The sequence below is a fragment of the Rhagoletis zephyria genome, unplaced genomic scaffold (assembly GCF_001687245.7).
Source record: "Rhagoletis zephyria isolate East Lansing unplaced genomic scaffold, Rhagoletis_zephyria_1.1 Rzeph_scaffold_00006, whole genome shotgun sequence".
NCBI lineage: Eukaryota > Metazoa > Arthropoda > Insecta > Diptera > Tephritidae > Rhagoletis > Rhagoletis zephyria.
In genome coordinates this window covers 323,684-341,150 of record NW_016157090.1, presented here as the reverse complement: position 1 = coordinate 341,150, position 17,467 = coordinate 323,684, and the positions used below count along the sequence as shown (strand labels likewise).

The window sequence follows — 17,467 nt, the reverse complement described above, 5'->3', positions numbered from 1 at the left end:
ACAAAAAATTTCCCAATATTAAAAACGACAAATACTAAAAAACCCAAGAGTGCTATTTATAATTCTCCAATCTACTTTTGCTTAATATTTTGTTCATTATCTAACTAAAAAATATTTTTGATGGTAATCAATTGCCGCAAATGATTCAATTCTTTTAATTAATTGAATTTAAGACTTCCTTGAACATTTTTTTTCCCGCGTGCAATATCTATAAAAACATAAGATAAAAATTTTTTATTGGTAATATTTAGTTAATTTTTTTAGTAAAAATTCTTATGGTAGGTATGATTTATGTATGTAAACATTTTAATTTTTAATTTTAAAATTTTTGTAAACTTTTGAAGTTTAGTTCCTTTTTATATAAAATTTTGTGATTTTTAATTTTTTTTCTTTAATTTTGGGTTTTGTTTAATTTGTTGTTTTTATTTTTTTATTGTTTTATTTTTTATTTAATAAATTTTTGTTTTTTATTCAGTTTTTGAATTTTATTTCATTACTTGTTCTTGTAACCAAAAGTTATTAATTTTTTTCCGAAAACATAATAGTTTAAATATTGCTTAAAAAATTAAAAGGAATAGAAAATAAATAAAATTTACACTTGGAAGTTTGGTTTAGATATTTTTATAAAGAATAAATTAAGAAAAGATTCCCCCAATGAATCCAACATTCCATAAAAATTCAAGCAGTATGGCACTATTTTTTAAAGCAAATTCTCTGTAGAGGTTGTATTTGAAGTACGTATGTATGTAACTTTTTTATGCTGTTTAATTTGTTTAGAGTACATTTTTATACATTTTTATATATTTAATAAAAAAAAAACGTTTTGTATACCAAAAGTGTACAATAAGCTAAGAATAATAATTTATAGAAATATAAATATGATGAAATAAAGTTAATTTTTATGAAAAACCGATGACCGATTTTCAAAAAATTATAAATCATACAAAATTTTTTTTTATTTACATATATTTGCTTATTGAACGAAATCATAAAAAAACCTAAGTGTGCACACAAAAAGGCATTGCAAGAATGCTAGTAAAATGTAAAATTCATATGCAATTTAGTAAGTACATAAACAGATATACATACATACATACATACACACAAATTGTGCAGCGTAATTTTTAGCGTGTAAGGAATTATATTTTTTAACGAATGAAAAAAGTAATAAAGCATATACATACATATTTATTAGCGAAAACCACAAAAAAATATTGTTTTCATTCTAAGGCTCCATATCAGCAAGCACAAAAGAGGGGCGTGGCAAATAATAGCGATTTTGGAAAATAAAGCAGGGATGGTAACGGTCATAATTTTTATTATAAAAGTCACTTTTTAATCGTTATTAACAGAGTTTTATTTTTTTGCTCGAAACAACGATTATTTTTTGATTTTAATTTTTGGCTCGGAAAATAATGGTTACGCTTTAGGTTTTATTTTTTGCTCGGAAAATAATCGTTACGTTTTAAGTATTATTATTTGCTCAGAAATTAAAACTTAATTTTTGCGTATGCGTATGCGCATGCGTGAATAGATGGTGCGGCTGCATTGAACTTTTAACGCCACTGTGTCTGTGGTTTTGTCGTTGCCCTTGCCTTTGTTTCTGCCCTTGTATCTTGCTCTCTGTATTTTCATTACCCACTCCAGTGGCGTTAAAAATTTAATGCAGCCACCCCGTCTATACACGCATGCGCATACGCATACGCAAATTTAAAAAAAATTTCAATTTCAGCTAAAAATTTCCTCTTTCGATTGGTGCCATTACTTTTGAGGAAAATTAAAGTTTTAGTAGAAGAAATATCAAATGGATGAAGGATTTCTAAAATTAACTCATTACAACAAACATTTCGAGTATCACAATCGATATTGCGTGCCGACAGTTTGAGAGGCCTAGATGCGCGAAAAAGTTAACAATTTTACTCGAGTATATCGGCCTGAAAAAATTAGCTTACCTAATATTTGTATATTTGGCAGAAACCTATAAAGGTTTAGCTCTTTAAAAAGCGTTTTAGAAATTTTCCAAATCCTAAACCTTCTTCAGAAAAATTCACTATTTTTAGGGGCTGAAAATTTCAAAAACGATGTTGAAATTCGTCAGCCATTTGAAGTTATCAACTTTTTTTCCCAAAACCTAATTAGGAAAAATTTTAGACAAAAAAACTAATATTCACCTTCTCGAAAGTTCTTGGATATCTTTTTAGCGGTTATTCCAATTTTTTTAGGAAGTACTTCGATCGACGCGCCATCTCATTTGGAATCTCATACATATAAAAAAAACGCATTACAACAAACACCTCGACAATCATAGCGGAAGCGGCGTGCCGACAGTTTGAGAGGCCTGTAAATCTGTAATCTAAACTGGCGCAAAAAAATCGTCACAGCGGTCAAATGTTAACCGATTACAGCAATATCGGTATCACATAGAAGAGCATCACATAGCGGTGCATCCTAGACTGCTATCGATGCTAAACGCCTAGAGGCCGGCCCAGTATACAAATACATCTCAGATAGCGGAAGTAAAAATTGTCGCATTATTCAGTCTTTCACTATTACATACTTGCGATATTTCTTCGAGGATTAATAAAAAAAATATCATATTCATAAATAATCAAAATGTAACGAAAAATAATTAGAAATTGCGATTTCCAGTCTTGTTTTTTTTTTTCTTTTGGGCCCTTTGGGCGTTTTATTATTTTCATTCAGCTATATCTAGATTCTAGATATTAAACATTTCATAGGGAAAAAATTAAATGAATGTAAAATATGAAAATTGAGGCCATAATACGTGTTTTTTGTTCACTGTAACGGACTAGGACTTTTGGACGCGAGATTTTCGGCTATGGAGCTGTATGGGTGGCTTAGGTGAGAAAAACTATAAAATTTCGATCTCGATATTGTACTCGTATCACAAAAAAAGTATTTTTCGAAAATTATATTTATCGATAAATTTATCGGCTATTTTATCAGTATACTTACCAATATCGCTGTCGTCATTATTGGCGATAAAATAATCGATAATATTATATATTTATCTATACATACTTACGCACATTTATCGAAACCGTTAGCTCTATTTTAACCGATATATATACATAAGAATTTAACGAGCTGTTTATTGATGAATATATCCATATTTCTATTCCCACATTCATCGGGAAAACTATCGATAACTATGATGATTGCTATAAACACAAAAAATGCGATTCCTTGTATTGAAATCAAGTTTAAATCAATAATAAAAACTTGCCCTCACACTTATTCCATCTCCTAATACATACTCAAAGTCACGACATATGTATGTATGTACATCGACGCACCAGTTTAGAAAGGTTATCACTACCGGCTTATCACTTTCGCGAGCGCCAGCCTCATCTCTCCACACAATTCGCTTGCGTTAGCGGCCTTCCCGCAGCATCTTTCAGTTTTGCTGGCGTCCGTTTTTCATTCGCGTAGCCTTTGGCAGGCTAATCAGCACCTCTTTGAATAGCTTCAGTCACTTTGCAAATTTTTTTTCCAACTTTCATCATATTTTTTTGCGTGACTAAAAAATTATAAATAAAAACAAAAAAAAAACCCCCACGAACCACCAGAGGAACGGCTGAAAATAGGCGTGGACGCTTAAAATCTTACCACCATCAGCAACTAATCTCTATATCTGCAAGAAAACAATTCCGATTTATGCTTATCAGTTGTTTTCTTTCCAAAAATTGAAAAAAAAACAAGCCTGTAGCAGTTTTCGACTTTTCTACGGCCACACATAGCTTCAGGCGAGTAGTTAGTGTCGAGTGAAAGCGCAAGTGAAACACGCGTAGCGGCTAGTAAAAATCTGCGGATCATTCACGTGCTGTGTACTGTGCAAAGTTCTAAAATAACAAATTATTTTTAGGAAAAAGTAAAAACATTTGAAAACAAACAAAAATGTTAAAGCGCTGTGCCACACGTGTCGCGTGCCAATTGCGGCACGCACGTAATTTCAGTAGCCACGCGGATAGCGACTCGAAAGCGCGCCTGGGCATTATCGGTGTGCCTTTCTCGAAGGGTCAGGGCAAGGGCGGTGTAGAGCGTGCGCCTGCATTGCTGCGCGAAAATGGACTCGTACCGCTGCTCGAACAGGTGTCCTATGGTAAGTGACCGAAATTTCAGCGGTATTTCATTTGAATGCAAAAACTAAGTACATACATATTCGCGTTTTCAACCGTCCAGGCAATTTGCAAGTGCATGACTATGGCGATCTGCAATTCGAAGTCGATCCTATACCGACAGAAGCGCCCGAATACCGCAACATTAAGAACTATGGTGAATTTATGGGCTGCAATAAGGCGCTGATCCGCAAGGTGCAAGAACTGTTGCAGGAGAACGATCAGTTTTTGACTATCGGCGGTGATCATGCAATTGGATTTGGTAAGCAAGAAACGCCAGTGAGCGGACGGTGTTGCAAAGTTCATTAAAAAAAGAAAAGTAGTGAATTTATTGCGCTCTAAAGAGAGGCCTAAAATTTAGTTTTAGTTTTGAACCTAACCGAAATTGGTTGATGCAAGAGAATAACTGATAACGGTGCATGGTATATTAACTAAAATTATAAAGCTCACAAGTTTTAAAAATTTATGTTTTATTTTTTCTTGATACATATTTAATTTTAGTTAATTTTTATAAAAATATACACCCCTATTGCGAATGTCGACCAATAGTAGATAAACGACTGTTATTCGATTATCGCTTTTCCATGATATTGTGAACGTCGTTGTCTAGTTCAATATGTCATACTCGTTACGTAAAAACATTTTTCGCATTATGACATACGTGAACGTACTCTTTGTCCCATTCAGCTTATACTGCCGGACGTGTCACGTAATTTTCTTTCGTATGGTTTTCGATCCGTGAACGGGTGTTAATTCGAGCCAAGTTTTGTTGCCCATTAAATTTAAGAGCAAGTTTGAAATAGCTAGAACTTACAAAGTGTGTTCGACGATTTTTGAAAGGGAAGAAAATGAGCAACACTTTCAACGAAAAAAAAAAATAAAAATTTACGGTAAGCCATAGGTACTTCAAGCTTGCGCTAAAATTTAATTGACTACAAACTGAATACTCAAAATTTTTCTAAGATATCGTAGGTCTCATAAAAAACCTCTAGAACTTGATTTCCCAAAATTTGAATTTTTACACATTAATGTTTCTGGCAAATGGGGACTATATAGACACCTGAGTGGAAGATCGACCGATCTCAGCAGCCAGTTCGAAAACACCTTATCTCAGAATTTGGTTGAAGAACGCCCTATCTTAGAATTCGGTTCAAAAACACACTATCTCAGCATATTTTCAATATGTTTTCCGATGAGATAGGGTGTTTTTCAATAAAATTATTAAATATGGCGTTCTTGAAAAGTTTTCTGATATAGGGGTTTTTCGAACTGGCTGCCGAGATAGGTCTTCCACTCAGTAATATAATAAAAAACTTGAAATTTTTTACAAATGTTGAAATTTTTTTTTTAATATTGCACACCCTTTGAAACTTGGAAGCGTACGGTTTTTTTTTAAGAATAAACTATGTTTTTATGGAAAAAATAACTAAAATTAAGCAAAAAAAAAAATCAGTCGAAAAATCTGAATTCGAGAAAAAACATTTTAAACATTTGGATCGTAATGTTATCCTTAGGGGGAAACCAAAATATGTTTTAAATAGGGATTTCACACAGAATACGATAGCATAATATATATTATATAACTTAATTCTTTCTTAAGTCGACTTAGGCGGTTATTGTTTATGACCATAGATATAACAATTATAAAATTTATATTTTTTACTTTTAATTTTTTCCTTTTTTTAATTTTATTTTTTAACTTTTTTTGTATTAATATTTTTATATTATTTTATTTTTCTTTAGTTTTTTATATACTTTTTTAATTTTTTAATTGCTTTCAGCGTTGGTTTTTTATTCTTATTTTAGTGAGTATCATTTTTCCTTCATAAACGAGAATTTGTTTATTACCCTAATATAGAAAGGCTCTATCTAACATTTTCGTTTCCTTACAGAGTAGTTATAGGTACAACTTATTATTATTAATTTATAGATGTAGTAGTTGGTTTTAAATTTGATCAAGTCTTTAGTGAGTAATCTACCGACTTTTTATTTTTAATTCAGCAACACGTTGTGAAAATTCACTATAAAAACGGCGATGCAGATCAGACTGCACTTTTTAATTACGCACCTTGTCCTTAGAAAACTATGAACTGAATGAATCAGCCAATCTTATCGAGCATTTCATATGAATTTACCGGTCTCACAAATTCGATAGCAAACCATCATATGTGTGCTGTTTTGTAATTTATGGGTCGATTATGAATAGCAAACCAACTTCAGTTGAGTTGCCGAAGGCCAACGCCACTGCAATGAAAATGTGTATTATGAATAGCAACTATAGTTAAGTGCTGCAAAGTTGAAAATAACCAAGTTTTGAGGTGCCAGCAACCACGGTTTGAGTGTAAATAAACCGTGGAAACAGTTAAAAAAATAAATAAATTTTCACAATCAAAATTTGCGCGGCAACCACAAAGGTGCAGTTGCCAGTATAGCAACTCAGTTGCCAGATTTCAGTTGCCAGTTGCCATCAGTAACACACAGTAACTGAAGTTCGGTTGACATCCGTAATCGACCCATTATATAGACCGCTTCTGCAGCTCACTTCCGAGTGAATTTCAACAAAGGAAGTGAATTGCAGAAGCTGCCTGATAGAAATATACAGGGGGTGCAAAAATTAGTATATGGTGATATTTGTTAAATATTTTTTGCTGATTCTTAAAGTTAATCATTTTAATGGAAATTTGTATGGTTTTGGTTTAAGCACGAAAATAAAATAAAATATAAAATATAAAATAAAATAAAATAAATAAATAAAAAAAATAACAAAAAATTAACTTTAAAAACTTTGCAAATATTTAACAAAAATTACGATGTACTCATTCTTGCTCCCCACTATACTTTTGAATAGAATTCAGAAGATGTCGGCTGTAATGATCCTAATTTATGTCTTGTTGCAGGTACATTTATGAATTAAGACTGCAAAAGCTGAAAATATCCCATCATAAAATTATGTCCATTCTTTTTTAAGTAATCTAAAATTTTATTTATTAATTTCTTAAAGTTTATTTCATGATTCCCTACCTTAGGCTCCGTTGCCGGCCACTTGCAGCACACGCCCAATCTATCGCTGGTATGGGTGGACGCACATGCGGACATCAATCTGCATAATACCTCCGAGTCGGGTAATATACATGGCATGCCGGTGTCGTTTCTACTCAAAGAATTACGCGTCTTCTGGCAGCATGCGCAGCTCGAAAAAACGGCGCCTGTTTGGTAAGTCGCAATAAGTAAAGCTATAACCACTTGTAATATAAGAAAAAAAAAAATCATAGAATACATATATGTATCTACATTAGGGTGGTCCAAAATAAGTAAAGGAAGAATTTGAAACTCTCACCTCCTATGTGAGGTGATATATATATTGTTATATATCGAAATAATATACCCCTATTTTGTATTTTGAAATCAAAAAAATATTTAGAGGTCGCTGAAAGTGCTCAAAGTTTTCCATGTATTTTATATGGGCAAAAAAAACAACTTTTCGTTGAAATGGTATGGAATTCTTGAAAATCATAAGAGCCTAAAAATTCCGACTTTATTTTTTCACATGCATTTTTAGACCACCCTAATGTACGTATGTACATCCATCTGCATGTAAGTAGGCAACCCCCTGACCGACAGCACTCAACGTAAATATACAAACATATGTACTACATATTCTCTCTCAATAAACCTTGTTTTGTTCTGCACATAATTTTTGCGCTATCAGCTGGCAGATAAGACCCAGAAAAAATTAAGGAAACAAAGTTGATTTGATTTTTTTTTTTTTGCATAGAAAATAGTTTATTTCGATGGTTTTGAGTTTTAGAAAATAAAATGCAAACGATGTTTAAAGATTTGTTGAAAATCAGCAGGGCTTGAATAAGCCCGACGTGGGTCAGCATCATTTTACACTTTGCGATATCAGCTGTTCAATTTCGCGTATATTCCACATTTGCTTCAAACGAATTTACTCCTGCTGAGTAAAATTGGTTTAGTTCAGGAAGCAATCTTCATAGCGCTTTTGATGGTCAATTTATTTCTTTGCTGTCGCGAATTCTGTTAAAATCTCGTTCTCGTTTTGCGAAAAGCAACAGGAATACACGGAACAATACGGAACGGAATGGTAGTTAAGACAGTTTTTTCCTGTTCGCAACAGAAAAATTTCCTTTTTCTGCTCCCCTTACGCGTTCACCATTTGCTCCTGCGTTCTTTTGTCTTCTCAATATGCATACAAATTTTCGAAAAAAAAGTTTATAAAACATGTGAAGTTTATTATTATTTTTAACGGCATTACTATATATAAATATTCTAAATATATTTACTCTAAATATATCACAATGTTGTTTTTTTTTTTTGCAAAAATACGTACGTCATACAAAGGTTGCACCTAACATTCACAGTCTTATCAGCATTGTACATAAATATGTTAATTTACTTAAATCTATTTGTACTTCTCAAGTAATTTTTTTATTGGAATATGTTTTCGTTTTTTTTTTACAACTGCTAAGCAAAAATATATTGTTTAAAAGAACCTTTAAGTAAATTAGGTGAAACCAAAAAGTTAATTTTTTTAAATAAACTAGAACTTGTTAAAAAATCATAAAAAAAAAAATACTTCCACGTCTAATTGGCAATCAAATAAATTGAAAATAGCAAACTCAATCGATAACCAAGCTTACATATGTATGTACGTATTTCCTTTTTAAGAAAAATAACTCATCTCTAAAATTAACATAATTTTAAAAAGGAAAAGATACAGAAAAAATTATTTCCCACTTTTAAACTTACATTTTGCGCATCAAATAATTACCACTATATGTAAATACAATAATAAAAGTACATTGAAGAAAATAAGTTCTAATCTAATTCAAATAATACACATTTCTTGTGCTTAAAAGTTAGTTAGAATGGCATAACTTAAAAGCTTTTAATTGCTTGCAAAAAAAAAAAAGTTATTTAAGTCTAGTAAGTGCTTTCAACAAAAAATATTTCGTTTTCTAAAACTCATAATGCATACAAATTTAATAAATTTAGTAAGGAATTCAGAAAAACAATGCGAATTCGACACATCGAAATTAAGTTGCAATTTTATAATTTCTTGTGGAATGCAAGTCAAAGCTCGCAAGAGCTGGAGTGGTGGCTTACTTTTTGATGACAAGTCAAAAAAGAACCGAGCGAGTGGTGGGTGTAGTTGGAGAAAGCTAAGAATGGTTTAATACTTAAGTTTTTTGGTAAAAGCATTAATACTTTTTTCTCGAGAAGCGGGAGCTATTCGCAGTTTCCCCTTCAAATCACACGAAAGGTGTCGACTAATGATTTGTTGGGTTCTCTTTGTTCTTTCAAGCAGACCGTACATGTATACCGTTGAAGCTTTTAAGCCATTAATACAATGCACAAATAAATAAATAAATTATAAGTATATAACTTTACAATTACGTAATAAATATAATGACATAGCATATTAAACTTAAAATTACAAGTTTGGTAAAATTGTTAATTATGGGAAAATGTTACAATGCGATTTAGTTATGGGATCTGAAGAAAAAAAAAACATAAATGACTTGGTAGAAAATGACAAATATGCAAATGTATTAAAGTAGACCAGACATAAGTATGTTAATTTTATTTTTGTGGAACCAAAATTCATAGAAGCTACTCCGAATTCCAAAGTTTTCACAAATGAAAACCAAATGCCCATAGCTAGCATAGTTTTTTCTTTCTCGCTTTTGGAAGTAAAATCCTACAATTTTTGAATTTCGAAAGAATTTGGCATCTTATTGAACAACGCCTTATTTCAGAATTCAGTTCAAAAATTCCCTATCTCAGCAGCCCATTCAGAAACGCCCCATATCTCAACATATTTTCAGTTGAGATAGTTCGCTTTTGAACCAAATTCTGAGATGGGGCCATTTTTTAATCAAATTCTGAAGTAGGCGTCCTTAAAAAGTTTTCTGAGGTAGGGCGTTTTCGAATCATTCCATTCGGCCGTCGATATGTAGTTTGTATACAAACAGAAAACACGATCGAAAGGCACATATAACAGATGTATGTATCTTCGCCAATTTTTTTTTTAATTTAGTTATCTGTTAGACTGAACATATTATCCTGCTTAACCTTATTAATTAATTGTATGATAAAATGTCCAAAAACATATATTATTTTGACTTAATTTTTGTTATTAATTATGTACAGCCAGTAACAAGAATGGATAAATTAGAAATATCGCATTTTGAAATTAAAATATTTGAAAATAATTGCAGTTGGCTTTGCAATTGAATTTGAATTCACATTACCTACAGAACCTGCCTGTATATTGTTTTTTTTTTTTATTTTACTCAATCGGGTCTACGTTAATAATTATCATCATGATCGCCTTCGCTGCTTGAGTGGATGACAAGCGTGATTAATGAATGGTTGCTTGGTACGGTAACTTGAATTATTTTTGTTGATTGTCTTATGCTTTGTATTGTTTTTTTGTTCATATTTTTGCCAAAAATTATAAACAAGTCTTACATACGCTTACAAAAAATTATACACTAAATTTTTAACAAAAAGAATATAGATTATTAAAATATAATAATAATAATAATAATAATAATAATACAATTATAATAATTAAATACTTTGTACGTGAGCGGTTGGCGTTCAAGAAGTTCAAATAATCTGGGATTACTTTTTTATGGTTTTTATATATTGTTTATTTCTTTAACTGTGAAAATTAGCACACAAACACCTGTAAATAAACAAATCAGAATTAAATTAAAAATATTACAATACAATGTTTTGCAAAATGTACGACTAAGTAATTGAATAGAAGAAGAAAAATACAAACCGAGCGTTTTTTGACTCATTTATGTAACTGTCGACTGATTTGGAGAAAATTGGGAGAAAACGAAAAAAGTTAAACATGTAACTGACAAGTGGTAAACAAACAGTGTTGTTGTTTTCATTTTATTTTTATTTCTTTGATGACTCGATACGGAGCACATCCAAAGATAACCAATAATGGGAGTGTTGAAAAGATGTAGGTACGTAACGCAATTCATAGAATAAAAAAAAAATTATAATAAATTTGTATGAACTATCAAGTATAAATACATTATTATAAGCCAATTAAGAAATATGGAATGCTAATTTTTCAAAATATGAAAAATTATAATAACTTATAAAATTTACTTACCGAAAATATACACAATACAGTTATACAATATACAGAGACAATATACAAAACTAGACTCAACAAATGCGTGAAATCGTGGGGAAAATACCGTTGTCATTATTTGTTCGATTCATTATCCGTTCATTACGTATAGCAGAGAAGAAACAGCTGCAAAAAAACTGAAAATTTGTTGGCGAAAAATTATCGTACACTATATTCAAACAAAAATACAAGTACATTTGTGTTCCAGTGTAAATAAACAACTGATAAATATTCTTGTTTAGCGATGGGATGTTGTAGTCGATGAATACGATACGATCAAAGAATTATAACAACAAATGAAAAGAGAGAAAATTAAATGGGAAGTTTGAGAACAAATGGCAAGTGAGAGCACAAAAAGAAAGTCGGCGAAAGGGAAGCGTCACAAACGCACACAATTCACGCAATACAGTATGTGTGCACATAAATAAGAACTGTGAGGAAAAGGAGTGTAGTAGCACATAATTTGAAGTAAAAAATGTGTGCTTTCGGGATTTTTTAAATTATTACTCGCATCGAATTTCATTAAAAACTTAAATCAATGAGCTTAAAAGCACAAAGCGATTACAACCTAAAAGAAAAACGCTAGCGAATTCAATTTTTTGGTACGCAGCTGACAAGTATTACAACGCTATCAAATGAAGAAACGGATTTGAGAATTGAAAACTAAATAAAATAACGCTTAAAAATTAACAACATAGAATGGCGAAAAGAAAATGAAAAAATAAAACATTTTTTCTTTTCAAATGACATACATAAATCAATGGCACATCAAAAACCACAAATCGAAAAAAAAAATATCTGAAAAAAAAATTAAAAATGAAAAATAGAAAAAAATCGAAAATAGAAAAAATAGTAGTGAAATCAAATCACCCAGCGAAGTTAAATCAAATCACTCGAACCAAATGAGAGAATGCAAGTAACGAAACTGAAGCGCAGAATTAGTGCAAAAAACACATACAAAAACATATCTAAAATAGAAAAAAGTTAGAAGCTAAATCAAATAGTTCACAGAGGAAAAAATGGAAAAACACAATCATAAATTGACAGAAAATTAGAAGTGAAATCAAATCACACAATGACGTGAAATAAAATCACTCAACCAAGTGAAAAAATCTGGTAAACGAAATCCAAGAGTAGAATTCGTAGATACAAACAGAAAAACGCAAATCGAAAATCGACAAAAATTACGAGGTGAAATGAGTTCACCCAAAGAAGTGAAATCATAGTATTTAACGAAGTGAGGAAACTAAATAACCGAAAGGAAAATGCAACTAACGAAATCGAAGCACAAGATTTGTGAAAACAAGACAAAGTATAACGTCTAAGAAAACAAGTTTAACTAAAATAGCTTCGAAATCCTCATTAAATATTAATAAAAAATACGCAAAATAATAACCAACATAATTTCACAAACTAAGCAGTTGAAAAGAAAAAATAATACAAGTGAAAATAAAAATAAACAAATACGTAAAAAAAAAATATATATAGTAAATCGAAAACAGGGCTATGTATATCGAAACAAATACTCGGAGTGAAAATTTACATGGAAATATCACTTGTAATATTTCTATGTGGTATACTAATTTTTTAGGTAAAGTAAATGAAGAAAAACTCATAAGCATATTTTGAAACACATTTATATGTAATATTACTTTCATTTTGGGTTTTTGGTTAAGTTTTATGTTTTTTGTTTTAGTTTTGCTTATAAATATGCTGCTAGCAGAATAATAATATCATAAATGTAATCATAATGTTTAAGATAGATAATAAATTGCATAAATATCATTTGCTTCGTTTTTGTTTTTATGCTTGTAATTGATAAATATATAAGAATTGAATAAATTAAATTTCATAAACTTATAAATGTCTGTCTTTTCGTTTTTCAATAGAAGCATTATTTTTTTTTTGGTTATGCATCATTTGCTTTTTGTTATACGCTTTTATAATTCAATTAAAAATTCACATTTTTCACTGAAATACATACAAATTTAAATTAACACCTTTGTTATAAGCCTGCATTTTTTCTAGTAAAAATATAATATAAGAATGTCAATAAAATTTTTGTTGAGTATTCTTGTAAATAAGTAGATTATTTGCTGCAATATCATTCTAACTTTTTTGGAATGCTTCAAAAAATAAATAAAGAAACTTGTAAAATTAGTTTCTTCTTCCTCTTAAGGATAGTTCTTTTTCTGTTATAAGTACACGTTTTACACCTATTTTTTAAGACTTTATTTTTGCGTTTTGACTAGCATTGGAATGTTTTTTTTTTAACATATTCTGTATTTTAAATTTTTATAAAAAAAAATATTTTGAATTCCAAAAAAGAATTCGAATTGCGAGTTCAATCCTCATACACTGGACAGCTGTTTAGCTGCTTGACTAGAAAGAAAATTCACAGAATTTTTTAGAAAATCTTCAGCAATACTGAAAAAATACTTTTCCACAAAACAAATGAATTTTCTGAAATGTGAAATACAAAAGAACAAGTAGAAACAGCGAGCATAAATATAAATAGAAGAAAACTGCGGGAATTCGCAGCTCTCCTGGGTGATATCTTTTACATTCTTATCTCAGGGAAATGCCACTTAAATGTTGAGAAAGAGCCGCCACAAGCAAAACAACAGAATTACTACACGCCGACATAAATGGGAGAAAACCGAAAAAACGAATGAAAAAACACAAAAGTAAACCAAACAAAATTATATCTTTGACAACAAAACGAAAACTTAATAACAGTACAACAAAAATTAACCAACTAACGAGATATGGTAGAACGAGCAACGAAAAACAAAGAGAATGATAAAAAAGTGAGGGAGAGAGAAAGAGAAAAGTTACAACTGGGTAAGGAGTAAAAAGAAAAAGGGACGTGAAAATAAAGAGGGCGGAGCTCGATGTAGAGGTGAATAAATGCAGCATGAATGAGTAGAGCGCAGCACACAAATAGCGGCAACGATTTTTTTTAACGGTATTCAATTTTTTTCCTAAATTAAAACAAAAACTTTAAGCAACAGAAACTTTAAATTTCAAATTAAAAAAATTTAGTTTGAATTGCTAGAAAATTTTCAGAATTTTACAAAGCAAACAATTTTTGACTTTCAAAAAGAAAATTCACTTCAAGCCAAGGTGAATTCATATAAGTTGGTATTAATAGAACAGCTGATTTGATTTTCGTCGGTACACAAATGTCAAAATTTCATATATCGCTTCAGCGAGTGTGAGAAAGTGAGTGTTTGATTTTTGCTTCCTCTTCTTCCGTGAAAAAAGAATAGCTGAAATTTGACACGTGTGTGGCAAAAGTCAAAACGAAATACGTACATATTGTAATTCCAACAAATGTTAATAATTTTAAGCAAAAAATATATATATGCTTAAATTTTTTGCTGCAAATTTTAAAGTTTTTGGCTTGAAGTAATTTTTTGTACGTTGACTTGAAAAATTTTTTAAATTTTTGGTTTAAAATTTCAAAATTTGCTAAATTTTTCAAAAAGTTTTTAATATTTTGAGAAAGTATTTGCTTGTTTTATCGCCTAAAATACTACTAAGTCAGTGGATGCATAAGGTTTCATGAGTCTTATTATCATAATGTCATACATTTCAAAAGGGCTAAAAGAACGGTTTCGGAGAATCACTCGAAAATATTTTTAACCCCAATAAAATGAATGATTTTATGATAATATGACTAGTGATGCTATTTTGTGAATACCCCAAATAAGTAAGCTAATTGCCATATTTAGTGATAATTTAACAGTGGTAAGTTTTCGCACTTGTTTGTGTGCCACACTAATGAACAAAATATTTTTGGCCATAAAATGATAAATGGGAAACGGAGAGGACGAGAAATGAAAAAATGATGAATGTGTAACGTCCTTTAAAGTACAAAACCGCGTATCATCATTCTGCAAAACCGCGTAACTGACATTTGCTGCCAAAAATTCGATTTGCTCACACAAGCTTTTGGCTCAATCCTTTGCCATTCGTCCTGAAATATACTAGCCAGAAATACGACTGCTTTATAAAAAAAGAGACCCATTTTGAAATGTTAGTGTTTTTACTCTCTAGAAAATAGTTTATGCAACCGAACATGCGCGGTTTTGTACTTTAAACGACGATAATAATATTGATAATGACAATGGTAATACATAATGATAATCATAATAATAAAATAAAAAACAAATCAAATTTAAAAATCAAAATTGATATTTTATTTAAGGTCAAAACCACAGATTTTCGTCTAAAAATTCTCTTGCGTATTTTCCTTACAGTTTTTTCAATACAATTTTGATGTCTTCCTTTTTATGTGAGAAATACAAATTTGAATTTTAATTAAATTAAAATGAAAACACAAACTTATAATTAAAATTAAAAGTAATAATGAAGCTTAAACTTTTTTGTTTTTGCAAATATTTGTTGTGGATACTTGTGGTGTTAAACGAGCAATTTTTTATTATTTATTTATTTTTTTTTTTTTGAAGGACTGCTGTCAACATATCGACCCCTAACCGCACAAAAAAAAATGTAAGCGACATTTTTTCCGACATTTTATTTTTGATGCAGAAATATTCCTAGAGCATCTAGATGCATTTTTGCATCGAAAAGAAAAAAAAAAAAATACGCTCACCTCTTTTGGCAGTTAGGGCTCGATATAAAAACTCCAGGCGGGCCTCTGTTCAAGCCCTGGTCAATCAAAGCAAACATCGCAAAAAATATAGAAAAAAAAGATTTTTTCTTAACAGCGCAAGCAATGGCAAACTGCCGAGTGTATTTCTGCAATGAAAAACCGCTTCTCATAAAAATACAATCGCCGTTGGGCTCGGCGTAAAACTGTAAGTCCCTTCACTTTGTGTGACAAGATCAAGGCGCACGCCACAAATCGGAGGAGAAGCTCGGCCAAACACTAACATATAAGCGCCAATCAATAACTATATCAACTCTTTAGCAATATTTGTATATAAAAGTGAGAAGTATTAGCGTTCCTTATTGGAATAAAGTCAGAAAGAGAGGGAGCGATTTGTATCTATTTGGAACTCAATAAATATTTGAGAAATGTTAGCCGTACCTCAGTCATTGCAATGAAAGACCACATATGTATGTATGTATGCTTTTAAAGCGGGAAATTTACAATGGTTATAATTCGGAATCTCCACTTTTAAATGCCGAACATATGTTATTTGTTGCCTAGTGAAAAGCAATTAACATTTACATTTTACGGTTGAACGACAAAAATCGATTCGTGTAAAGGCAGCTTAACTCATACAATTATTGCCAGAAATTTTTAATTTGTATGCAAATGAGGCTTCCATTCCAACTCCCCTTTTACTACGCTGTGGAGCTACACTAATCTGTATTGGCGTGTTTGGAAAAATTTGTGATTAGTTACATTAACAAAATAAAATTTAAATGCGCAAATATGGTTCAGAGAAAGGACACAAGTTCATCAGAACTAAATAAAATAATATGTATTAAAATTTGATTTAAAATAATTATACATACATGTGTATGCATATTTGAAAATAATAACTAATATTTAAAAAATATAATTTTTTAGTTTGCAAAAAAGGCGCTTGTGCAGGCTGTATCCAAATGCTACGCGCAGCTCTGCACAGTGGGCCTGTACAGCAAAATTTTGCAATGCATTCATTTCATATGCAATTTTTTTGTAGTTTTCAAATACACGTTCTGTTTGATAAGATTTTAACGTTTCTTTTTACACAATTTTTATTTTAATTTGCTGCATACAAACATTGTTGTCGTAAAACATAAATATAAACAGATTAAAATGGCTAAATTATAAACATTAATAAATGAAAAAAATAAATAAATTATAGTGAAATTAAAATTACATTGGTTAACGCAAATCAATTACAAACTAAACGCAAGGACTGCTATGAAGGGAATTAAAACAAAATATAATAATTACGTATAAGTAAAATAATATTTAAAAACACAAGTCAATTAAAACTATGGTTTACAAACTGCATTTACTGCTATTTTGTGGTTTGTTGGATTAGTTAAAAAAAAAAATTATATTACGAAATCATACAAAACAAACTGAAAACCCATGAAAATAGTAATTATTGTTATTTTTTTCCTTTACCCATTTCTTTTTTTTTCTTTGTTCTTGTTAAGGTACGCATATAATAGC

The 17,467-nt window shown here is 30.4% G+C and overlaps 1 protein-coding gene across 1 annotated transcript in view; it reads left to right on the top strand.

Annotated features, from left to right (window-relative positions):
* Nucleotides 1–3,477: 3,477 nt before the first annotated feature.
* Nucleotides 3,478–17,467, top strand: part of arg (arginase) — a 41,834-nt gene continuing 27,844 nt past the window's right edge. Inside the window, exons 1-3 of the mRNA XM_017635811.1 lie at nucleotides 3,478–4,123; nucleotides 4,204–4,401; nucleotides 7,166–7,352. Of these exons, the coding sequence (XP_017491300.1) occupies nucleotides 3,919–4,123; nucleotides 4,204–4,401; nucleotides 7,166–7,352 (590 nt within the window). The 5' untranslated portion in view covers nucleotides 3,478–3,918. The remainder of the gene's footprint in view (nucleotides 4,124–4,203; nucleotides 4,402–7,165; nucleotides 7,353–17,467) is intronic.